We start from the raw sequence: 24,946 nt of genomic DNA, 5'->3' as shown, positions 1-24,946 counted from the left end.
GGCATCGGCATCTATACAATATATTCAATTTTATTTACAGTTCTCATGCCTCATATCGGCAGAGCTAACCAACGTCCAGAGTCATAGATCAAAGAATAGATAAAGCCGCTTAAGAGCCGCTAGATGTTTGGTTGGTAATCTCTATATTACCTTCTTCGCACCAACCATTGACAGGCTATAGAAAAGCATAGTTAGTGAATGTGTTCAAGTAGAAAGATGGTGGCTGAGGGTTATCACATACCAAGCAGCTCAATCGGTAACACCAAGAGCAGTTTGAAGAAGGGTATTTGTAGAAATCAATAATGAGTAAAATAAATCCGACGAGGACGGCAACCAAAGCACCGGCACGAACAATCCACCAGGCCCACCACAGCGGCTTTCGGCCCTTAAAGAATGCCAAGGGACCTCTAGGCTCACTGGGCTCACCCATGTCGCCGTTCCCTGTATTGCTTTTCTTGCCCTTGAAGAACTCCACGAAGGAAGTGGTCTTCCGGTGAACTGGGACAGACGGGCCAGCACCGCCGCTCATAGCGACGTAGGGCTGACGCGCTAGACCAATGCGTTCACGGAGAGCATTAGGGGATCGCATGATTGTCAAGCCAAGCGCGAGACCCATAGTGAAGCCTCCGATATGAGAGAAGTTATCAAGTCCCGGGAGAAGACCAAGTACGAACGATATGGCCACTCCCAGGACCATGATGATCAGTTCCACCCAAGGAGACGGGCGGTTCTGCCAGTCATATAATAGATCGAGTAAATAAAGAGCGAGTATTCCGAAGAGAGCACCCGAGCAGCCGTCACTAGGCTGTCCTTGCGCGGCGTAATTTCCACCCAACACGAACCCGAATATACCACTAGCAAAATAGGTGAGTGTATATCGCCAAATACCGACCATCAATTCCATTTCCGATCCCATGGTCAATTGAACTAGTAGATTACATCCGATGTGAATGAATCCCGCGTGAATGAATATCGGAATGATGAACCGGAACCACTGGTTCGGCGCGGGGGTCTCGTCCAGAGTACCACCTGGGTGAGGATTGGGTACACCACCGAAGCCACAGGCCTGAGAAAGGGTACACTCGGACACGGTACTTGTGGCATTTGGACAAGGAAAGGCGATGGTTGTGTTTGCGTCTTGGATGTTTGGGATATTCTTCATACAAGGATCGTAGCGCGCGCCAATGTAGATTTGAACATACGCAGAAGGACCGATCATCGGGTTAAAGCTAGGTTTAGTTTCAATGGGCGAGCCAGTAAGCTGAGCTAAAATAACGAAGAAAACCAGTTAGCTTGGCTGGTTCACGTTGAAAAGAATCATGTCTCGAGCATTTCCACGTACCAGACTTTACTAGCTCCACAATGAAGACAATGACTTGAATTAACGTCAATAACCAAGTCACATAAGGATGCTTGCGCTTAAAAAACGATTTCTTGCGTCCATTCTGCCCCCGCTGTCGTGAATCTTCTAACCCCCCTGGTGAGGGTGGGTATTGCGTCTGTTGCATCCACTCTGGATTGTTTCCGAGCTGGGTTTGCGCCTTCAGCGGGATATTCTCTGCGTAATGATCGTTTCCTCCTTGACCGGCTCCCGTGTAAGCCCCATGCTCTGATGCAAATGATTGTTGACTTTCGCGGTTGTGATAGGGGGCGGAAAGGTCGTCGCGGTTGGAGAGGCTGGGGGCGGCGAACCCATGTTCCGAAGGCGCGGGGGTTGCATGATCTAGTCTTCCTGGATTTGCCTGATCATAGCTCGGCGGACTGGGGATATTCGAGTGGTAGTATTCATTGGCGGCCATGTTGGGCGGTTGCCGAGGCTTGGTGGAGGGGATGGAGCGATCGGGGGTCCAGGGCCGCGAAATTTCGTCAAGTGTGGAGAGGGAGGAAAAGAAGGGTTTAAAGAGTGAAGACGAATGAAAGACCGGAAAGCCCTTAACTGAGAATGGACAGAATCAAAATGAATGAAGGATGAAGAAGTATTGAAGGGAGAAGAAGAAAAAGACAGGCAGTCACATTAATGTGGAAGTTATTTTTGGTTCGATCAACACAGCCGCGCGTATCGTCATTATGGGGTTTCACACTATGGAGTATGTAGATTATTGACAACCTTACAAGTCATAAACTCGAGACTATTCAATTAGAATTATTATTCTTAAAAGTATTTTTGAAGTCAGACGAACTTTGTTTAATATTTATATAATGATAATCCAGCATTATCCCATAGTTAACAGTCCATTCTACGCCTGTTTTCCCATAACTAGAGAGTCGATCATAATTAGGCCTGGGCCCGCGCGTAGTGTGTTGTTCAGCGACCCGTACGTAGAGCCTTAATCTCAGCCACAATGCCAAGCACACGTTATTTAAGCCCTGACCGCAGAACACGAAGGGCGCTTACGTAGTATGAAATAAAATGAGTGATAAACATTTGACATTAAGGTATTAGGAGGTTGGGAAGCAATAAGGCCCAATGGTCCTATGTATCTAACCAAGCTGTGTCTTGTGTCAGGGTATTCTTCCCTGAAAGGGAAAAAATGAATCGAGCCTTGTTCGTTGTGCTCATGTATCATCGGCCGCGCCAAGTAAGGGCAATGCGCGTGATGAAAGGTCTGTAGGGCGAAGATGATACCGCCATGAAATGGTTCGTTGTTCCTACCATCAGAGGGAGGGAGGGATAAATAAGAGATAAAACGCCGAAGGTGATATGGGAGGAATTAAGAATAAAAAAGAAAAAGAGTAACGAAGGAGTCCTCAATTCACAGGAACAGGTGGCATTCACTGCAGCCATCTGCTTTGATGTGCCTGCCAGGACCACTCATAAAGCGTGCAGACAAAGTAGTCCTTGCTTGCAGGGTAACTTGAAGGCCGAACCCTCCATGGAGCGAGACAAAACAGCACAGCGCTATCATGATGGGGGTACAGGATGGATCGTAATTAGTTTCACCACTCTGCTCTCATAGAATCTTTCTCGAACCTATTCCGAAACACGCTAATCCATCTCGGACTTTATTCAGTTGCAAATACTGAATGGTATTGAAAGTCACTGTCACGTGATAGAAGATTCTATAAATTACTTGTAATACTCTTGCAGAGAATACTGGCACCTCACAGGCCCAAAGCGAGATTAGCCATACTAGCAAGCGTGTCGGGATAGTCCTCGCCGAGCTTCGTCTTGCGAGTTTCCATCACCTGCATCTCGAGCTGCTCGGCCTCTTCCCAACGGCCTTCATCATAGTGTACCCTTGCCAGTGTTCTCCAGGTGAAAATCTCTCCAATTTCTGTAATGCTAGTACAGTTCAAATCAATATCCCTCACATCCGGAGATGCAAAATAAGATGCCGACGTAACTGTGGCTGATGATCTCCCACAATCTAAGAGCATGCAGCAAGTACAAATATGGTGTACCACCAATGCCATTGTTGATTTTGGTCGCGACGAATTGCCCGCCATTGAACCAGGCTATGCATTGCAGTACCAGGCCACTCTCCTTGCACTCGCTGTACTAGGCTGTAGCGGGCTAAGACATCTACACTATGTCGATACATGAAGTTGTCCCATGTCCTGTGGGCCAAGCGAAGTTCATTCAGAAAACATTTTGCGTAGAGTAAACGTCCTCTTTAATCTTAACATAAAGGGCGAACTAATTTTACCAGGTACGGTAAAGTCTTTAAGCCATCTTCCTCTGTTTTCATCAAAATAGACTTTAGTACCAGGAGGGGAAGATTTCAGCCATAACCCTTCTTCTAGATCAAAATACGCTTCGCCGAATGATTCCGAACACATACAGGGGTTGCCGCTCTGGTCGGATGTATACGATTGACCACAGCCACAGAGTGGAGGCCGCTCGGATCGAAGAGCTTCTATAGATCTTTGGGACGGCCGTTTCTTGTTCTCCTTGCCTAACGGTTGTAGGTACATCTCGGACATATTAATAGAGATTTTCTTCTGCGAAAGCTCAGGTTTGGGGGGTGAATCCATCGAGGTTGAATCCGCTGGGGGTTCTAAATTAAGTGCACCCATGATATTTAAGATCATAGCCCTCTGCTTTGAGAGACTCTGAGATTGCACTTCAAACAGGGTTTTCTGTTCTCGGACCTCATCGACGATCATGCTGATGAAACAGTTAGTTAGTTGGTAATGCTCAATGTCGCAAGTTTTCCATCAGATCGCACCTGTTTAAAAGGACCTGATATGTCCCATCGAGTGTAGCTCGAGTTTGCAACATGCCTTCAACGACCTTATCCATATCTTCCTTTGTAAAAAGATAGGATCCTTTCATAGCAATCGACTCACGACGCCTCTCGGTCTCTGTTGGTTTATATCCCGGTTTACTTAGCAGGCCTTGCTTATACTGAAAAGCCCAGTACCTGGCATCTTCTAGTAGCAATCCAATCTCTGGGTTCATACTCAAATCAAGTGTAGAGAAATAAGCCTCCAGTCGTTTTTGTGCCTCTACAAGCGAACTATGCATTCTTTCCGCTCGTATGTAGAATCTCTTGCTCTCATCCTTTGCTTTGATCAAGGTTTTGGAGCGATACAAAAGTGTTATGAAGATGGCGTAGACAAAGGTTAGGATCCCGATGACGTTGCCGGTTATTGAAAGGGGGCTGTCTGAGCAGTCGAGGACTGGAGATGTTGTTGAGTTGTTAAACATGGCAGGAATCAGGGGGTATGGGATTACTGAGAAGAGATGAAGGAAAAATAAAGGAAAAGTGAAGAAAACACCCTATTAAGTGACTCGGGGCTGAGGCTGATTCTCGCGCTAATGCGGGATGAGGGGCACGTGTGTGTAGCTTATGTAAGCAGATATAGATTTCACAATTCATAGATAAATTGCCTAAACTTCTTCATTTCACCTGTTTGAGGGCTTTCTAGAAACTGGTATTGAGTGTTTCGAAAGAGGTTCGAGAAACAATATCTGTGAGGAAATGATGAAGCTGATTTCGATCCATCCTGTATATATAACGGAGAACACAAAGCGATTTCCCAGGCCATGAAAGAGAGCCTGCTAAGAGGCAATGGCATGTTTAGCGATGGCTATAGGCGTTGATGGATTGTCGTACTTATCGAGAATGCGCAAGACTGTACTGACTCCCTGGCTATTATGACCAGTCAACAGCCACACCAGGCGACTCAGCTTGGTGTACAGCAACGATGGAAAGTATAGGACAAGTGCCCACAGTAGAAGTATCAACACAGTCAAAACGATAGTATTGGTGACCCATTTCTCGCTCGCAGTCATGACATAGATACCGAAAGTGACCTCATACCGGTAGTACTCGAGTCGCACACGCGATGAACCAGGCGTTGGAACGGACTGCATCGTTTGTTGTGCAACGTAGATGGAGCGCTGGCGGCCGTATAGGACGAGTATTTGCTAATCAACTCGTCCATTGCCAGTGATGCATGGGGCACATACGTCGAGGTACCGAAGGTATAGAAGGATTGTATCTCGGTCGCCATTGTGCGATGTAGATAGACATGCGACGGCGGCTGCTAGTCACGATAATCACTGAAATCGCATATGGAAGGGGGATGGTATCCCTTTCTTCATTCGATGTATGTGTGTTCGAACCGCCTCGTCCTCGTGTCCCTTCCGGGAGAGTGCCGCGCAGAGCCAGGTATACGGAACCTAGTCTGAGTTAAAATCTCCCATGTTTTTGATAGTGATGCCAGTTGGACACAGAGGCGCACTAGCCTCGTAAACGAACCTAGAAGACGCGATCTATAGAGACTTCAGGGATCAATGTATCCTCGAGGGGAGACAACCAAGCACGAACTAAAGAGTATAAAAAAGGAAAGAAGGCCTGGAGAACCAAATTAAACAGGAGGTTAAATTAAAGACAAAACGAGAGAGAAAGTATGCGAAATCAAGGCCGAGGGGGTTTGATTTCTAACAAAGAAAAAAAAGGAGAGAAAAAAACGAAGCGATAATTCATTCGGCCATCGGAGAAGTCGGCAGGGAAGACGGGGGTGTCTTCTTCGCCCAGAAGTTTACTTGCCTTTTAAGTCCAAAGCTGGTCGCAGATTTGGCTGCCCGGAATTTCAGTCTCCGAGAACCTATTAGTGGAAAACCCGCAAGAGTTTCGATCTATGATCTATGGCACGTTGACACTCTCCATAAGTGCTCTCTATACATTTCTAAATAACTTCAACCACTTGGACAGATAGGGCTGTGTCGAAAAGCGGATCGATGCGCTCTCGGACCCAAGGCCGAAATCGATGGTCGGTGCGCGGATGCATAATTCTGTGTGTCAAAACTATACTGGGATGTTGGGCCAATAACATTAGGGAACTGGGTGGAAAGAAGTTTGGGGGAAAGTATTATATAATTCAGAACTAAGGGCTTCACCAGAACTATATAAAGGTGGAGGGATATCACTGTAGATCTATACTATGTATACAGAGGCTGGAAGTGATGACGCTGTCCAAGACCGAAGGATAGAAGTACTCGGTACATAAATTGTGCAGATCTTGAAATAGTATTGGCATAGTACTATGCTATATGAGGCTAGTACCAGGTACATCCGGGCTCGGGTTTTGGTGCCTGGTGCCTGGAAGTAGTATGCTTTGATCTTATTATCACTTGCTATTATTTATTATGGCTATTACTTACTACTTACTACTTATGAGTTATTCTTTATTATATAATTTCATACTCATAATTAATTTACTATACTTACTACCAACTTGAACCTCTCTGGCTATCTGGATTCCCCTTTGATACAAGCCACCGCCACCAGTGGCTTAACCGCTGTGATGTCATTTCTCCTGTCCCGCTCTTCCCCGCGCGCCATTTCAACGCAGCCTCAACAACTCAATCTGTACATACAATTCGCATTATGGACCCCGACGCTGAAAATCCGCTCGTTAAAACATTGCCTCCGGCAACCGACTATCTCACCTATCTGACAATTCTTGAATACCAACTGACTCCCGACCGTCTGCCATTGCTGCACCGCCTCTTGCAAGATGAGAAATTAACCACCAATATCGGCTGGGACCTTGTCAAGCTACTTCTGCCCATGCTGCCGGCTTCAACAGAGTGTCTTCACGATGTAGCAAGATTAGGAAACCCTCGAGAGGTGATCTTGCGGGTATCAGAAGCCCTCATGCACCTGCAGCCGGACGACGAGGATCTCGACGACGACGAATCCGTGGACGCCAAACCCCTTCCGCTGCACGTTTCCCAATTCAACTGCCTACTAGCAATGCTCTCTGAGCTGCATACTCGCATTAAAACCAAATCTCCAAGCCGATTCGTTGCGACTTCGCTACAAGCCGCCCTCGAAGCATACACCTCTATGCCGAGCGATGAGACCACCCTAGCCCTCCTCGAATTCCTAAGAGATATATCACCAAACAAGAGACCTGCGCCTCCTCCACGAACCAATAGCCAGTCGACTGTTCTACGAGTTAACTCTATTTCTGGCTCTGCCCCAGATCCAGAAGCAGAGGTGGCAGCACCATCGCCAGCGGGAGACAATGAAGCCTCGTTGGTTGAAAAGTTTATCCAATTCGGCCTCATCGAGGTACTGAAGGTTTATTTGCTGAGTCACTCAGACCCAATGGATTCAGGCCTGTCTTGGACTGTTCGAATGCAGGAACATTTTTATCCAGCACTGAAGCTGCCAGAACAGTCCCAGACGCAAGCATATTCATTGACAAAAGAGCTCAAGGAACGTGATATGATCATTGGAAAGATAGTGGTACGTGAATTTTCAAACCCCACTCGGAAATCATTCTACAAAAAACCACGCAAGGGAAGGAAGGGAATACTGATGCTGTCTGTCATTTTAGGCTTTGTCGCGAGACGTTGGCATTGATTCCACTGATCTTTTAGATATCATTAAACGATCCCCTGACGATCAAATTCAACCATTGGACTTTGAGGAGCCTCCTACCAACGCAGATGAGATTCCACTAGAACGCCATGGTTCGCTTTTGCTACTTGCGGCTCGTACTGCAGGCGCCACTTTATTTGCCTCAGGTCAACCTGTACCCAAAATACCTGTGTTCCCTGACCTGTCTTCAATCTACAAGCGTTTCCTTGGAGAGACCGACACCTTGGATGAAGTCGCATATGGACAGCCCCAGGCTCTTATAGACTCTCTCTTGGCATTAACCGTATACTCCTTACAAGGACCAATTGCGGCATCCTCCACGGAGACCGAGTTTAAAGACTTCGTCATTACTTTAACAGGCTGCACTTCTACCAAGGACTATGCTATCGTGCGCCAAATTCCGGCGGGCATTGTGCACAGTCATCAATCTGCAGTTACCCGATTTAAACTTATTCGAGAAATTTTAGAAGACTCTCGTTTGCAATCTGCTAGGGACAGCGCCGTGTCATGGTTGAAAGATGAGATTATTGGGACTACCGTATCTGACACGGTATTCCACGATCCGATTTACTTTTGGACCATCTTCCCGCTGCTTTTCCAATCGATTAATACTGCTGCATCGTCCAAGCTCATCGACAGCTGGATCAGGTTAACGCAGACGGATGGCCCCGCCATTCACTCCGCGCTGAATCTATACTTCCTGCTGCTCTCGTCTCCCCTTCGAGACCAGCTTCAGCTTGAGAAAACTGTTTTGTTTTTCCGCAGCCAAGTACTCAGTCCACTTCGAATTCTATTCCATACTTTTGAGGCAGACCTCACTTCCAAGGGAGGCGATGGGATCGTTGAGTCGGCTGTTGGAGAAGAAATGTCTCAAGTTGGACTCTCTCGTTCCGTAGGACTGATTGGTCTCACGATTGATCAAATCGAAGATGTAATTGGTGAGGCATTTGGCACAGACGATGCAGACTTGGCAAAGTTCTCAGAAGCAGATGAGAAGAAGGCCGAGGAGATTCGTCAAGCGACCGAGGGTTGGAACTAGATACTTTAGCTGTTTTATTGGATACCTATGGCCCCGCAAATACGACTCTCAATTTATTCAAACAACGTGACATGATATTTTATACCTTATATTTCTCTACATTCTTCACACTGCACACTACAATTTATCACCCGTTTTGGTTTAGCGCCCCTTCTCCTCACGATTCCCGGCATCGCGGAATCCCGAAGCACATCACCCATTCACCACACAACTACATCTGTCGAAAGGACTGCATGTCTATCATTTGATGCGTAAGTATAAATAATGTCCTCGAGTTGCTCGGAGTGAGAGGATTTTGCATCATGTTCAAGTGTTCACAATGCGACAAAATATACCAGAGGAAGACACACCTTCATCGCCACGAGGCTACCCGTACGCCAGCCCATCTGTAAATATTGATGTGACCTCGTCCAAGCTGACGAATGACTTATAGATACGCAACAGCCTGCTTCCAGCTGTCCATTCTGCAAAAAATCTTTTTTGAAGCCGTAGGTAAATTTACTGGTTGCCTCCGCAGTACTCCGTGATTAACTCTGCCCAAAGCGAGGTCACCCGAAGACATACCAAGCTATGCGCAAAGAAGCATGACCAGCCACTTCCTCCTGCAGCAAAGCCAGGAAGAAAACGTCAATCATGCGATACATGCTTCGCGGCGAAAGCGGCATGCGATAGAAAATCGCCCTGTTCTCGCTGTGAAGCCATTGGTCGACAATGTACCTTTGGGATCCAACAATCCTCACCAACGTCCACGGGACCTTCTTCACTAACGAAACTTCCACCATCTTTATCTATGACTGCACCGCGTACAACGCCTAGAAATAGTGGTCCCTTTTTCTTTTTGCAGCATTTTGCCAGTCCCTCTGTTAAGAAAGATAGGCTCGCTATTGGAGAGACTGCCAAGTTTTCTATGCGAAGAAATCTGGAGTCCATATATTCTCATCTGGAAAATGCCCTTGTGCCATCTGAGCCATTTTCAACTTCAAGTTTATCGGAGAGTCTTCAAGGACCTGAATTTTCTTTCTTGCTTCCCTCCACTATAGATGATTCCCTTCTTTCTCAGTATTCATCCGATGTCCTTTTCCCTTCTAAACTCTCCAACCAATTGACTGATTTGACGACTGAGCTGGTCGAAACATCGAAATCCATGGCATCCGGGACAACAGAGTCTCCACGAATTCTTGATATGATGGAACTTACTGCATTATTCGGGGTACCTAATATTTCGACCTTCATCTCAGCTTTCTTCCAAACCCTCCATTGGCATCTACCGATCGTCCATTTCCCAACATTCGATCCTGGCAATGTTTCAAATCCGCTTCTTCTTGCAATCTTTCTCGCGGGCGCATCGTATGCAACCCCGCTGGATGGCATATCCCTCTCGCCATTGATCTTCGATGTGGCAGAAGAGTACATATTTCGCAAAATCCTGAATCTGACGACTACCCAATCATCTAAGGATCCTAGATATATCCTACCCACTGTTCAATTGATTCAAGGTGCTCTTATCATGGAAATGCTCCAGTTTGGTCGAGATGATATGGCAACCAGACGGCGTATTCGCATTATGCGACATCCATGCTTGGTGTCGACTATTCGGTCATTGGGTATATTCCAGCTCAAGCGAGGAACAGCCCCGAAGGCACATGACGATCGAACGTGGAATATTCTAGTCGCAGAAGAAGTTTGCATACGGTATGTTTGTGGTTGATCAAAATCATGTGCCTACCTGTTAACTTCTCTGTATAGAATTGCCTGCTGGGTCTTCTTGGCGGATGGATTTCTTACTGTTTGTTTCAAAAATCATCCAGCATTATCGATTTTTGAAATGGACTGTCATTTGCCATGGCCTGCCGAACTGTGGGAGGCTGAAGATGCAGCGACTTTTGCTAAAATTGCCGCGACGCAATCAAATGAACACACAATACCTCCTCTTAAAGATGTTGTAACCCAGTTACTTGAGGCTTCTGAAACAGAGCCACTGATTCCATGGAGTCAGTCCTTATCTCCGGAGGACCTTTTGATTTTAATATACGGTATTTTCATAACTCTCCTATATCGCTGTTAAAAACGCTAACATTTCCTGTCAATAGCATTGAGCTCCCTGGCCTTCCAAACTCGGACTGGTCTTCTCAAATTCCTCCCCTTTGACACAATCTTCAGGGGAGCGAAAAATTGGAAGCGAATCTGGGATTCAGTGATAGATTCCCTAGACCAAAAACAATTCCTACATCTCGGATACCCTAAACATGCCGAGGAGCTATGGTGGCTGCTAACTGCTACATTGGACATCGCCAACAATCCTGAACAGGGGTTTGCCTATCTCAATAACACAGCAACCGATGAATTGGGTAATCTTAACGACTTTATACAATGGTGTCATCAAAGCACAACGTGAAATAGCGTTGATATTAAATATTAAATGAATAAATAAATAAATATGTACAATTCATCAGCAGTATCCTCAGCTAATTACCCTTCTTTACAACTGAGGCACTTGCCAGTGCATCCCGTTCCGCATTTTGCTTCTTCTTAAACGCATCCTCCTCTGGTGTGCGGTATGTACCACCAAGCCGATCCCACAACGTAATATACTGCCCATAATTGTAATTGAAATAAAGATGGTGCATGGTATGGCACGCAGCACCATTGATAAACTTCGAGGTAGACAAATACTCCGCATCATCTAAGAAAAGCCAGTTAGAAAACGAAAACAGTCGAAAGCCCACTGGCGTATAGGCCATAGCCCGAGACGACTTACGAATCAAAACAGTCCACAACGTAACAAACATAAATAATCCCAAATAAGCACACTTCTGCAGCGGGAAAATGAGCGGGAAAACATGATACGGCAAGCTTTGTGCCCACCCATCCAGAGGATGAAATGCATAACTAGCAAATGGAGTAGGAACAACCCATTTATGATGTGGCTTGTGACACCATCTATACACAAGTGGATGGTGCAGTCCACGATGGATCCAGTAGATACCGCTATCTGTGAATAGGATGAAAAGCGGATATTGGAGGAGTGAGTAGCCCCAGAAAGGAGATTGAGAGGAAAAATCGTATAGTTTTGAAAAGCCTCGTATCTCGGCGACGAAGAATGGCGCTGTTAGGAGAGAGATTACGGGGATGGAGGTGACGCCTTGCATGATTTCTTGACTGATTTGATTTTGGAGGAAGCGCGGGTGGGACATCATTCTTTTGTCGAATATTGTGTGGTAGAGGATTAGACTACCTAGTAGGTATAGAGCCCAGGCGAAGATTCTATAGGTTGGTTTTAGTTAGTCAGGTCTATTAAAGCTAGGATTGGAAAGGTGGATATTGTAGGTTGGTTGCTTACAATGCAATGAAGAAGAACGAGATGAATTGTCGAATAATATCATCTCGTTTCCAGACGCTTGCATAGGCCCATTGCGATGCTTGGAGAGGATAGTATAGTGAAACATGTTGATTCACAGGGGAACTGAGCTCGAATGCAGTTGTATTCGCGAATGTAGGATCTGGCAAGAGAGATGCATAACATTTATCAAAGACGAAAGTATCCAGGATATCCAGTATAACATCCATCTTGAATGAGTCAATAATTGATCTGAATTCTAGATGTTCGAGTCTGGAAATACTAAAAGGATGTCTCCTGTGGAGATAACCCTTTATAAGTGTTCTTGTCGGGGAATCCCTACTTTGTTCTCAGTACTATGGAGAATCCCTACATGGGCCCACTAATCGCGATCAACCCACCACGGAGATCACCTACCACGGGGAATACCTACATGGCGATTACCCACTTATTTTTTTCTTCTCTGTCGCGCCACTCAACGGTAAACCGGTTCCCGGAGTCAGCTAACCTTATTGTTGAATATTTTACCCCTTTTCTTTTCTCCGGGATTTTAACCCAATGGCGCTGTTCCTTGCATACACTTATTCTTCGGGGTTAATATTTCTCCATCGAGACTAGTTAATTGACGTCTACAGTCTGCAGTACCAAATCAATACTTCATGTGGTGAGAAATATAATATTTCAATCGTTCAAATTTAAAAAAAGATCCCGACAATACTAACCGGCCCCTAATCATCGATATTTGAACAATGATAACCTTGGAAAGGAGATTCGTCCACAGAACGAAATATAGTATGTTACGCTAACTTCGAATTAAGCATGCATTTTATCCTTGGGAGAAGACTGCAGTGGGTAATTTGAAAAGTGTTAATTCAAACCCAACCGTTCATGAATTGACCGAATCAAGATAATCGCGATGATGTTGAATCGCACATCATAAAGACCTGCCAACAGCTGAGAAAATTAAACCTTAAAGAAACGCAGCAAAAAGAAAGAAGAAGAAGAAGAAGAAGAAGAAGGAAAGAATTACAATGGGTTGACTGGGTTGGGTAAAGATAAATCCCTCTATACTTTTACACAATAAAAATGTTAAATTGGGCTAATTCTCACCGTTAATTCTTTATAAGTATATTTTATTTCGAACATACGGGACTACTACAAGCATCTAAGCCATATACTGTAAGGAAGTTCATACTAAAACAAATTTGAAAGGGATATTAATTATTATTCTTTCTAAGGAAATAAAGAAGACTATATACAACGAGAAGGGACAACGCGAGGCCGAGGCCAAGAACATCAGCTGTCAACTGATCTACTCACTCTATTCTGAAATGCCCAAGAGTCGAACGCACGAAGTCGAGAGCCATCATTCCTCAGTAGCGGTGCATCATGTTGTCCATCTTGTGGACGTTCCACTTGATATCTGCAAGGCTCACTTGCTCCTTGTGCCCCCTTATCTTCCAACAATTGGATAATTTCGTTATCACACCCATTTTGATAAGCCCAGGTGAGCACCTTATTCCCTTCGAAGTCCTGAGACTCATTGATTTGCTTCTCAATACCATCGACGGCTAGAAGAGCTTTGATAATCTCAATATTTCGTGGTTGACACTTCACTGCAATCATCAATAGGTCCTTTACATATTGATGATTGATATCGAATTCCGGAACAGTAAGAAGAGACCTCACAACCCGTACACTTCCAGACTTTATACCATCCGGTAGGGCCAACATGGCCGACTTGCTGGGGTTATGCGTTTTTGGGTTTAGTAGACACCCACCTCTTTCAAACTTCTCATCCCCTCCGTCTCCAACTGTGATTTGGGAATAGTGATGTATCATCTCATCTAACAAGAGCTGGACCATCTCTGCATGGCCATACTTTGCTGCACAACGGAGAGGATTTCCAGCTATCTCGGGACATGCTCCTCGCTCCATGAGCAGGCGAGCACTCGATAGATGACCTTTCGTCGCAGCGCACACGAGGGGGTGCTGATTAAGAATCAAACCTGAGATTTTAGTACAATCTATCTTTGCGTTGTATTCAAGAAGGATTTTTATGAAATCATCATTCCCATTCCATGCCGCCAGAGACATTGGAAGTCGGCATCCTGTCATCGAATCCAGATGTTTGCCACGCTCCTTCAAGCCGAGTCGCCAATTTGATTTCACCATTGCACGCTGTTCCTCACTTACATAACCATCTGGTCTTGCGCCATTTTGGAGAAGCAAACGAACCAAGGCAATCGAGCCAGTTCCCTTCGCAGTGGCCCAGAATAGAGCACTGCGATAACCATAGTCGAGAAATTCGATATGGGCACCATTTTCAAGTAATAACATGATGACAGCGAAGCAATTATTGTCCGAAGATTGCATATCACTGGATAGGCCTTGTACTGCCCATATGAGTGGCGACTGACCAAAGACTTTGTCTTTTGAATTTGGATCGACAAGATTTGTTTCAAATAATGATTTCACGATATTGGAGCATGCCCGTTGTGAAGCGTATGACAATGGTGTTCGAAGGCTTGATGTGTCCCTGTTATCTGGATCGACTCCTTCCATGAGCAATATGGTGTTCGCAACACTTGTCTGTCCGTGCTGTGCCGAAAGTGAAAGCGCACGGTTCATATATGGTGATAAAGACTCCAATCCTAGATGGGTATTTGCCTCCAGGAAAAGCTGCACGACCCGACTGTAACCATGCTCCGCTGCCCAATACAAGGTATCTGCCTCATGGTCTTGGTAACTTTGGCGATACAGTTCCGGCATGACCAACCCGTAAAGATTGCGACATGTTTGTCCGAAGTGAGCGACGTCAGCTTCTGATCGAATGCACTTGATAACTGCCAGAACTAATTCGGTGGGAAGAGCCGAGAAAGGCATAGTGAGAAGCATGTGGAAAGATTTACAGCATATAGCTTCGCGCTAGGGGTGATCGCTGGACTTTGCAGATGGCGGGGAACTTGAGTGGAGAACTAAGTAGACGGAGAGAACAGGTGGAGATCCGAGATAAAGAATCCATCGAGAGTCGATATGTCGGGTAGATGAAAGTTCAGCGGTGTTTAATTCGTCAATGTCGGCCTTAGTGTGATCATAAGACGAACAGCCCCGTAGTTAAAGGGGGTTTAGGTCCATCTCCACACGGACTCAAATCTAATCAAGGCAGCTAACAACTATGTATCACATAACAAGTATTCTGCAAAACCAATATCTCCTAAGCAGACTAAAATAAAATCCAGTAATATAGGCAAACTACGAAGTAAAAAGCTTTTTCTTGGTGGCAATAGTTGTATTTCTGACACTCATGACCAGAATAAGTAACTAAAGAAATACTGTAGAAACTTGAAAATCCCAAACAAAACCATCCCACAACAGAAAAGAAACCATGACACTCGCACATTCACAAAAACCAGTAAAGTACCCATCGACCGTTTTTTTTTGTTTTTAACAAAATCCCCCTCCAGCTACAGAAACGAAATCACCATTGCACACCATTTTCAATGGTCATCCCCTTTTACTCGCGTCCACAAAAATCAGTAGAAGTAGAAGATGCACTTGGTAGCACCGACACATCTTTCCACCACTGCACTATTCTGAGCATCCTCAACAGTCTCAACAGAGACATCCAATGACAGATATCCGAGACGTCAAGGAAAAGAAGCACCGAGATAGAAAGTATAGGCGTAAGAAGTAGAAATAATTCCACCGGAAAAGAATGAACTGGACTGATAACAAAACGAAAGAACTGGTCATGTTGAAGATTTTTTTTTGTCGGTTGATGCTGTTATTGTTTTTTGCGCGAATGTATTATGTATTATGTTGTGCGTTTCTTTCCATCCACGATCTGACAGGTCAGGTCAAGGGTGTTGTGTGGGATGGCGGAATGGGAGGGCGTTCATGTAAAGAATTTACATGATAACGCAGCCACCACCGGGAGAGGCTAGAGAAATGAATATTAGTATGAGATGATTGAGATTGAGATTTGAATTGATGTATGTATTGTGAAGGAGAAGATGCTTACCCTTAACAATGGCAGAGTTGCGGATCTGAACGGGAGACATCTTGTTGGATTGGTTGCTTGAAAAGCGAAAGATTGGATTGAAGATCGAAGTGGATTGGAGTGAGAGATTGAAGCGGATGATGAGAAGAAAGTCGAGATGAGGCGGGAATTCAGCAGATACTTATACAAATCTCCATGTAGCTGACTAGAGAGTCCGATATACTTCTGTGCTATCTAGACTGGATTCGAGTGCCAGGGATAATGTAGTCTGGTGATCCACGTGGGGAAAGCTTGATATTGTTGTTCGTATCGGGGTTTTTCTCTTTAGTATTGTTCGTGCTACCGAGTCCTCCGCGTTGATATTGTTCTTGAATCGTCAATTGAGATTGACAGCCTTGGGATTAGGCGGTAGGGCGCCATTTGGCTTTGTGAGAAAGAGCTTAAAAGAACGTCAGGTCGACTTGCTTTGACTGCATAAATATTGTTGTGGGTACAACAATCTTGTCATGAGGATTGAGGCGTATAGCGGTGTTGACATGTTCTTTCTTTCCGGGGGAGGTGGCGGTAGGTGGCTGAAAGGGAGCGTTCGATAAGATAAATGTTTGACAAGAACAATATTAAGAGACTAAAATTAATCAATTTGATGGAGGCAATCTAGTCATATCATTAGGCAGTGATAGTGAGTGGAGGAAGGAAAACAAAGAATCTAGGGCCGAATTTACTTAGTATTGTTCCCCACAAGAACAATGCTAGCGATCGGTCTTGGCGGTGATTATGCACAATTTCAAGTCCTGAGTTTAGAACGTGGGTATGTTTGTCTATGTCTATTGCAGGAAAGGAAAATGATAGGTTGAACGTAAAATCGCGGTTTCAATTTAGAGGAAAAGTACAGATCTCGCAAATAGTAGTCATAGAGTCATGTCAACATCACACCTTCATCTCATCGACTTCAAGTGTAAATCGGCTCGGTCAACTCGTTCAGAGTCAATCCAGTCTTTGCAATATCCTCCTCACCAAGGAACATCAAAGGCATCTCCACCAAAGTTCCCTTAACCGAGCTCAGTAGCTCCTTGACCTGCTTCACTCCATCCGGACCAGGGGGGAAATCATCCCGCACAACATGGCCCCACTGGTATCGGGCAGGTCTGCCAAATCCTTCTCTGCCCTCGGCCTCCCTATCAGCATCATGGAAGTAATACTCGTAGAACTCCTTGTATGTGGCCCAGTTACGAATATTGTCATCGGGCACAGCATGGAATACCTTGCGGAAGACCTCGGTGTTGTTCCGGGCACGAGAATTCCACAAGCTCTGCATCGCGTCTGAGAGGGGATCCGCAACAATCTTACTCTCAGGGCAGTCAAAGTCGAACTGAATGGGGACGCCAACGGGCTCGAAGCTTGCATCTGGGCGCTGGTAATCTTGTGGTGGCAACAGACCGAGATGCTTGCGCATCAGCTCTCGGCGAAGAGACGAGGCAAAGCGACTGGCAGTCCAGGGCTTGCCGTTCATAGTGGACTGAACTGGAGTAAAGTCCTCAATAATAACCGCAATCTCAGAGTCATGATCTCCCAATTGGGAGCGGTCGTTCAAGTTGGCTGATCCGCAAATAACAATGCGGTCGTCGGCAACCATAACCTATTATTCTACTGTCAGTGAAATTTTCAAAATAACCATGGAGTTTATCAACATACCTTGGAGTGAACATAAAGTTCTTCGCTCACGAATGCATCAATCTCTGCTTCTGGGTGACCATTCCATGGCACGTTGCGGATATCCTCACCGCCCAGCATGTAGCATGAACTAACACTATCCCAGCGTCGAGCACCAGCTGTCTGATCCGCGGGCGCCTTCTGTGCAGCGTGTTGGTATTGCTCAAATGGAGCAGTGGGGTCGAAAGCGCTTCGTGTAGTAGCCGGCTGGCCAGGATTGACGGGCGCGGCAGCCTGCTGCTCATACTGATGACTAGCAGCACCGTAGTTGACACCACTTTGTTGCTCAGCTGTGGCCATAATGTTTCCATTGTTGATTCGATCGTAGTTTCGAAGGTTGTAGAATCGGATGTACTCCATTGGGTTGTAACCCTCCTTAGCGATCAATTCCATAATACTGTTGCCACCACGGTTGATGGAGTTGTACTGGAATTCCATGATAGCTCGAGTGCCGAGAGTTTCATCATCGTGGAGATCGCCTGCGAAGCAAGGTACAGATGGAATGACTACAATGATCTTGAATTTCTCACCGGCGCGGGCGGCGCGAAGAATACGCTCCACAATTGCGGCTCCGATGGTGTTCTTCACTGGACCTTGATGATCCCCAGTTGCTGTGATGAAAAACTGATTTTCGATGTAGACAAAATGCAGACTGTTCTTAATAACAGCAGCGTAAGCATTTGCAATAGAGTGTTCCACGGGACTACCATTGCTCCACTTGGCACAACTGCGCACAATTTGGCACGACATGTGGCCTTGGGTTTGGGTTTGAGGTTGGCCATAGGTGGAAAGGCGGTCCTGGTACTGATGAATCTGTCCAGCAAGCTGTCCACGAAGTGGATTGACGTATTGACTGAACTTGTCTTCGAATCGCTTGGGCACAAATCCACGCTCCCCTTCGTATTGGTGACCGCCGCCAATTCCACGGGTAGCGGAATGGGTCTCCTGGGACGGAGGAGGGGGGTAGTAAGAGTGTTGGTCTTGTGGCTGGCTCTGGTAGCTCGGAGACTGCGTTGAAGATTGTGGGTAGTAGGGCGCCTGGCTGTGACCCTGGGATTGACTTTGAGGGGAATAGTTTTCAGAGTTCTGGGCTGGTAACTCGGACACATTGCCTCCCGGTGGCGGGTAGTAAGATCCGTGTCCTTGCGCCTGCTGTTGAGCAGGGTGAGGAGTGTTACCGGGCGACTGGGTGGGTGGAGCTCCAGGAGGGGGAGGGGGGAATGAGTCTCCAGTGTAAGAATACTGGTGTACTCCATGAGCCTGCTCCGGAACCCCGCTAGTGTATGCGGGAGGAGGGTCTTGCGAGTTGGATTGAGGGCGAGAGACTGGCTGAGAAGAATAATCTGTCTTTCCAGACTGCCAAGATGGTGCGGAGCTTTGTTGGTATTGGCTTTGGTCTGTGCTTTGGCCAGGTGGTGGTGGGTAATCAGTTGGCTGATAGCTCTGATGAGATGGAGTCTGCGCCTGTTGGGGCTGCTGGTGGTGGTATTGAGGCTGTGTACCGGTAGAAGCCTGGCCTACAGCTGCAGAGGATACAGCAGCCCCAGTTTGCCAAGAGGGTGTGCTACTCTGTTGACTTTGGGTTGAAGCCTGACCGGGGGGAGGGGGGTAGGTCTGGGACTGCTGCGGGCTGACAGAAGACAGGCCAGTAGATGAGTGAGTTGGACCGGTCTGCCATGAAGGCTGCTGGCTTTGAGTAGAGGCTGCACCTCCAGCCTGGGAAGATGTATTCTGTTGGCCAGGCTGTTGGGTCTGAGGGCTAGATTGTCCAGATGGATACAGGTTTTGCTGTTGTGGGCCACCCTGCGGGCCCGTGGAAGAGTTTGGTCGACCATACAATGCCAGTCTTGCGTATCGCGAGTTGTTCTTGGTCTGATACTTCGCATCGTAGATGAAGTTCCATCGCTCGACAAAGTGTCTGCGAAGATCTTCCACGACAGGACCGTGGAGACTGAGAGAGATATCTGACCATCCCATGCGAGATGAGACTCTTCGGTCTAATTGGTTGCTCTCCCATTGAGCAACGTTGTGGAAATCGAGAACCCGAGAGTTGTTATAATCTTGACCTGGGAAGACAGTCTCATTTAAGTCCTCGGGGTGCACATCAGCAATAGCATGTTGGTGGGTATCCCAACGACCGAAGCAAAGGTCCAGACCACCCATAAAGGCAATCCGGCCATCAATCAGACAGAGCTTTTCATGGTGAGCCCAGTAGAGGATCATCTCGTCTGTTGCGCCATAAACGCCCTTGAGGTTGTCTTTGTTCATTCTGGCCAGGGTGCTGGAGTTTAGCGACAAATGCTGGAAAGCGCTCTCGATCTCAGATGCCACTTCATGTCCATTAGGAAGATGATCGGGGTGTCGAAAAACGGCGATATTGGGATGCAAAGCCTCCAAGGCTTGCTTAGTATGAGAAGAAGACAGAGTCAATGCTTGAGTAACCTCCTTGTAAACAATGATGTTAACGCGGACGCCGCGCTGGGCTGCCGCTTGAAGCATGCGATCTAAACGGTAGTTCTCGTTCTTGGAGGGTGGTCGTCTCAGATATAGTTCAGGGGAGAGCCACCCTGTTCCCGGTTAGATACGGAACCCCATAGACCGAAACGTTTGGAAACTTACAATCCAAGATCCAAATAGATTCCCGTGCATTCTCTAGGGCCTTGGATACGGCATAAAAGTAGCTGCAACCATCGACATACCATTTCGCGTCGTTGTGTTCCCGAGGGGGCGCAAAACTGTCGAATCGATGCTCTGTGGTGGGTTTGTTGTGGCCATACTGCGCATATGCCTGTGGATCGATGGTAGTGCCGATTTTCGTGGCCCACTCAGAACCATATTCGGTCACAGTACCCTGGATCTTGTTCAGGAAGCCGGAAAGTTTATCTTCCTTGCGACCTTGTCCTTGGTGAGGCTGCTGTTGATACTGAGGATTGGGGCTCTGGCTGCTGTACCCATACTGAGAGGACTGATTCTGGCCTTGGTAATTTTGCTAAACGACAAAACACCAAAGAGGTTAGTGGTATAATCAAATGCGATCAGAGTAAATGGGTGTGGTCATACACCTGGAGGGCCTTGCTGGTTGGAAGGTGGGTTGGAGGATTGGTTGTAGGGCTGATTATAGGGCTGGCCGGACTGGCCGGGCTGACCCGAGGGTTGCGACGAGCTTGAGTGAGTCTTGTAATTGTCGCGAAGCTTCTTAAAGGTGCCACCAAGTCCCCTCGAGTTGTCGCCAGATCCTCGCGACGATTCATAATAGCCGCCGTAGGCTAGGTCATCATTTTGCTGCGACATTACGAAAGTATAAAATGTGTAAAAGGGAAGAATGAGCCAAAGGGAAAAAGAAAATTAAAACTGAGGTGCCTGGGGTGCATGGGGTGGGGAGTGTTTTATGAAGCTCCGATGCCCCGCTGCCCAGCCACGATGGAGACGTGGCTGTGTTTTTTCGTAACACGTATCCTAGAGCGGAACGATGAAATGAACGAATAGATTCCCACTATTGGGAAGGAATTCGGTTTTCCCTATGAGACAAGCCAGTTCGGAGTACCTTAGTGAGGATCCATGCAGGTGTTGGCGTCATTGGCTGCATGTGTACCGCTTACATGTATTACGGCCGCAATGCAATGTGGAGCGTGAGGGGATCGACATCATGATCTGCCCCGCGCTTGATCATATTATCCGAGAATTGTACATTTAATTAGTATTTGAGGATTGAGCTTTAATATGGTATCCGATTTGATAACTTCTAAGCTCTTATCAATTCTCCAGATGATTCACCATCATTATGTGGGATCCCACTGTTGGGGGCGATTTCTGTATACATGAAGTCACTTTGGGGGCGGTATCACCCCGCTGACCTTGTTATCATCCTTATTCTTGAATACTCATCGTTCTCAAGAGATTTCAAATTATGGTCTCAGCCTTGGAACAGTAGTACCTGGGTGCGCTGACCGTCTAGGCAAAATATCCCTATTCCTCCATGTGTTCATGGATGTACCCGTGGGCCTATGGTCATAGCTACAGTACTCCATAATGGGAATAAACATCAAGTTTCCGAACTCTCAGAGCTAGATATATCGCTCTGAGTTGATAAATATGTAAAATATCCAGAATCTCCATGTTTCGTGGGACATGCACCCTTGCCGAGCTGTACAAGGACGGATCCCCGCATTGCATGATCTAATGATGCTTCATGGCTGAAACCCCGCAGATAAGAACCTCGACAACTTGATCCTCTTCGTAGCTTTTTCTTCTTCCTTTCCAAATATTTTCATCAACAAACGCCAATATATATGCAAAATGTCGGCGGCCAATCTGAATGTATGTATAGAAATCTATCTACCTTGGCCTCAAACCACCAGTTGTATACTGACCCTGCCAGCCATCATACCTGGACCAACCTAGTCATCCACGCATTTCAGAAACCCTATTCGCTTTCAAATCGGACAAAAAACTAACCTTTGAGCAAATCGGCGAACACCTTGGGCGGAATGAAGTCGCAGCTGCCGCTATCTTCTATGGGCAAGCAAGAGCATCTCCCGAAGATATCAGCAAGCTCTCGGAGATATTAGGCCTCGACCATGATCTCCTGACACAGGAGCTTGGTGGATTCCCAGATCGTGGTCGAACAGTTGAAATGCCTCCGAAGGAGCCCTTGATCTATAGGCTGTATGAAATTGTGCAAAACTATGGGTATGCGTATAAGGCGGTGCTGAATGAGAAGTTTGGTGATGGAATCATGAGTGCCATTGCCTTTTCGACGAAGGTGGAGAAGGAAACGGATGCAGATGGCAATAATTGGGCTGTTATTACTCTTCGAGGGAAATGGTACGTAGCATTTCTCATGTTGAAATATTGGAACTTGGAACTTGAAGGTATTCATATTCTGACATTCTTCCAACGCGGCAGGTTGCCCTTCTCCCGCTTCTGATCAATGGGATATCTCCGATATGCCTGTTGGTATCGGTATAGGCACCGGCAGTATTTTAAGTGGCTTTAAGTATTTATTCATTGCTAAATTGTAATTTCTTTGATTTTTCTCCGTTCTTCTAAATCTATTATCCTGAGGCTGCCTACCCAGCTGTCATCCGACTATCGCATCTCTCATTCACGAAGACGCAGTCATCTCCCTTCTTCCTTAATCCTTCTCCCTTTCTACCACCACATGAACTTAATCTTGAACTTATCCCATTCCTTCTCCATTAATAACCCCGCAAGTCAAAATGGAAGCTGAAAGAACGCCAAATCCTCCCCAAAACGCCGGTCCCCCCGAAAGAAAAGGCCCTCCAACCATAGAATGCCCATACGAACAATGCCCGCGTCTCTTCTACACACAAGAAGCACTGCGCGAACACAAGCAGTCAGAACCAACCCATCCTTACTGCTTCCAATGCAAAACGGACTTTGCCACTCGTGCTGAGCTTTTCCTTCATAAGCTCTCCAGTCCCAAACACCATGCTTGTCCCATATGCAGTCTCGACTTTCGCAGTCGCGGAGGTCGAGATGTTCACATTCGATCTGTAAGTTTGATCTGTTGCCACGTTATCGTTATCCCTCTCCATAGTAGTAATATGCATGCAATTGATATCTTTAAATGAATTCGCCATCTCCTATACCCACTAAATCGAAACTAACATGACATCCCATTAGAATCACCGGCCAGAACAAGAAATCGAATGTACTGGATGTGGAAGATTCTTTAAAGCAGCCTCAACCCTCATAAAACACATCGAATGCAATGACTGTCCTGAGATTCGCATTTCGCGCATGCTGCTCGAACAACACCGCCGAGAACAGGTACACAGTGGTCTCCACCAGCTAGCAATGGAGGGCCCAATGACAGGATCCTTCGATCCTCTCTCAAAGAACACAGTCGCCGTCCCTGCAGGTGCTATCGATCAGCCTATTCCAGCAAAAGAGCCCGATGACGACCCTCCTTTAATCGAGTTCTCCTCTGACTCCGAGGGCTCACCAGTGAACACCAAAAAGACACCATCAACCACAACAGGTAAAAAGCAAAATGAAAAGGGAAAAGGAAAAGGAAGACGATTTGAAGCTTCAAAAAAACCCTCAAGCCCGCAGCCTTTGCGAATCGCGTCTCAAAACATGAGACATCTTACCCTTGACGAAATCCTCCTTCAAGCACTGAAATTAGATGAAGAAGGGTGTCCTGTTAACCCCGATGCGGTATTTCCTTCCGAGCCAAATGAGCTGGTTTCATACGAGGAGGCCACAGAGGATCCTCTACCCAGTGGAACCCAGTCAGATGGTCAAGGTAACTTTGGTGTCCCTCTGATGCCCATTTCGGAATTACTTCGCGATAGATTACCCGGGTGGGAATCGAATATGTTCTTCGATGCGAATAGGGGTGAGTTTGTCTGTGCCTGTGGATGGGGTACTGTCAACGTAGCGGAATTTGAGTACCATGTTGCTATGGAGAAGCGGTGGATTACAGTGACACAGTGAGTTTTCTTTCTTCCTCCACGGTTCATACTGGTTCAGTTCTTTATTCTCTTTCCCTTCTCCATGCAGTTTAATTTATCGGAACTTTAAGTATTCCGAAGCTAATCTTTATGAACAGATGCCCGGAATGCGGTAAAGTTTTCTCTTCCACCGCTGCACTGGTTGCGCATATGGAACAGGTACGCAGCCGCTGCAGGATCCGAGATACGAAGGACTTTGCTCGTATTATGGGCGATGTTACTGGGGGGTTGGTTCAGATTCGAGGGGAGTTGCCAGATGGGGGAGATCGAATTATTGTCCGTCAGCTACAAGATGCTGGGATGATTGTTGAGCCAATGTTGCAGTTGCATGGTGCCAAGTAGCGAGAGGGTATTTGAATGGACTCTTCTCTTGCAGAATTTCTTTCCTTTCAAGATTCATATTCTTAGAAAGTGGGAATTTGCTTCTAGGTGCTTTTTCGGTTTATGGATTTGAACCGTTTCTGTTGGTGGATAGATTGATCGGGTGCGCATGGGGAATCCTAGATTTTGATGTTGAGTTTTGATTTTGATCGTTGA

General features: G+C 46.4%; 10 protein-coding genes across 10 annotated transcripts; 4 read left to right on the top strand and 6 right to left on the bottom strand.

Annotated features, from left to right (window-relative positions):
* Positions 1-109: 109 nt before the first annotated feature.
* N7478_013130 (rhomboid family membrane protein) lies at positions 110-1,799 on the bottom strand (the record flags this gene model as incomplete). Its single annotated transcript, XM_056929340.1, has 3 exons — positions 110-175; positions 242-1,266; positions 1,343-1,799. The coding sequence occupies 3 exons, from the start codon at positions 1,797-1,799 to the stop codon at positions 110-112; spliced, it is 1,548 nt and encodes a 515-aa protein (XP_056772702.1).
* Positions 1,800-3,102: 1,303 nt separating this feature from the next.
* On the bottom strand, positions 3,103-4,651 carry N7478_013129 (tetratricopeptide repeat protein; the record flags this gene model as incomplete). The annotated part of the gene is made up of 4 exons (XM_056929339.1): positions 3,103-3,275; positions 3,403-3,456; positions 3,783-4,108; positions 4,170-4,651. The coding sequence occupies 4 exons, from the start codon at positions 4,649-4,651 to the stop codon at positions 3,103-3,105; spliced, it is 1,035 nt and encodes a 344-aa protein (XP_056772701.1).
* A 354-nt stretch (positions 4,652-5,005) lies between these two features.
* Positions 5,006-5,320, bottom strand: N7478_013128 (uncharacterized protein; the record flags this gene model as incomplete). The annotated part of the gene is made up of 1 exon (XM_056929338.1): positions 5,006-5,320. One exon carries the CDS (start codon positions 5,318-5,320, stop codon positions 5,006-5,008), a length of 315 nt encoding a protein of 104 aa, XP_056772700.1.
* A 1,519-nt stretch (positions 5,321-6,839) lies between these two features.
* On the top strand, positions 6,840-8,880 carry N7478_013127 (uncharacterized protein; the record flags this gene model as incomplete). The annotated part of the gene is made up of 2 exons (XM_056929337.1): positions 6,840-7,706; positions 7,798-8,880. 2 exons carry the CDS (start codon positions 6,840-6,842, stop codon positions 8,878-8,880), a joined length of 1,950 nt encoding a protein of 649 aa, XP_056772699.1.
* A 790-nt stretch (positions 8,881-9,670) lies between these two features.
* N7478_013126 (transcription factor domain-containing protein) lies at positions 9,671-11,275 on the top strand (the record flags this gene model as incomplete). Its single annotated transcript, XM_056929336.1, has 3 exons — positions 9,671-10,572; positions 10,627-10,913; positions 10,971-11,275. 3 exons carry the CDS (start codon positions 9,671-9,673, stop codon positions 11,273-11,275), a joined length of 1,494 nt encoding a protein of 497 aa, XP_056772698.1.
* A 70-nt stretch (positions 11,276-11,345) lies between these two features.
* Positions 11,346-12,447, bottom strand: N7478_013125 (sterol desaturase family protein; the record flags this gene model as incomplete). The annotated part of the gene is made up of 3 exons (XM_056929335.1): positions 11,346-11,563; positions 11,639-12,144; positions 12,221-12,447. The coding sequence occupies 3 exons, from the start codon at positions 12,445-12,447 to the stop codon at positions 11,346-11,348; spliced, it is 951 nt and encodes a 316-aa protein (XP_056772697.1).
* Positions 12,448-13,382: 935 nt separating this feature from the next.
* Positions 13,383-15,103, bottom strand: N7478_013124 (ankyrin repeat domain-containing protein; the record flags this gene model as incomplete). The annotated part of the gene is made up of 2 exons (XM_056929334.1): positions 13,383-13,394; positions 13,538-15,103. The coding sequence occupies 2 exons, from the start codon at positions 15,101-15,103 to the stop codon at positions 13,383-13,385; spliced, it is 1,578 nt and encodes a 525-aa protein (XP_056772696.1).
* A 2,066-nt stretch (positions 15,104-17,169) lies between these two features.
* On the bottom strand, positions 17,170-21,221 carry pld2 (putative phospholipase D (PLD); the record flags this gene model as incomplete). Its single annotated transcript, XM_056929333.1, has 4 exons — positions 17,170-17,856; positions 17,913-20,497; positions 20,550-20,919; positions 20,991-21,221. The coding sequence occupies 4 exons, from the start codon at positions 21,219-21,221 to the stop codon at positions 17,170-17,172; spliced, it is 3,873 nt and encodes a 1,290-aa protein (XP_056772695.1).
* A 1,005-nt stretch (positions 21,222-22,226) lies between these two features.
* cyn1 (putative cyanate hydratase) lies at positions 22,227-22,857 on the top strand (the record flags this gene model as incomplete). The annotated part of the gene is made up of 2 exons (XM_056929332.1): positions 22,227-22,247; positions 22,309-22,857. The coding sequence occupies 2 exons, from the start codon at positions 22,227-22,229 to the stop codon at positions 22,855-22,857; spliced, it is 570 nt and encodes a 189-aa protein (XP_056772694.1).
* Positions 22,858-23,149: 292 nt separating this feature from the next.
* N7478_013121 (putative C2H2 finger domain protein) lies at positions 23,150-24,751 on the top strand (the record flags this gene model as incomplete). The annotated part of the gene is made up of 3 exons (XM_056929331.1): positions 23,150-23,446; positions 23,577-24,388; positions 24,508-24,751. The coding sequence occupies 3 exons, from the start codon at positions 23,150-23,152 to the stop codon at positions 24,749-24,751; spliced, it is 1,353 nt and encodes a 450-aa protein (XP_056772693.1).
* Positions 24,752-24,946: the final 195 nt, after the last annotated feature.

The sequence above is a fragment of the Penicillium angulare genome (assembly GCF_028827245.1).
Source record: "Penicillium angulare strain IBT 27051 chromosome Unknown utg000012l_segment0_segment0, whole genome shotgun sequence".
NCBI lineage: Eukaryota > Fungi > Ascomycota > Eurotiomycetes > Eurotiales > Aspergillaceae > Penicillium > Penicillium angulare.
The sequence above is the reverse complement of the archived record's forward strand: the minus strand, read 5'-3'. Positions and strand labels throughout refer to the sequence as shown.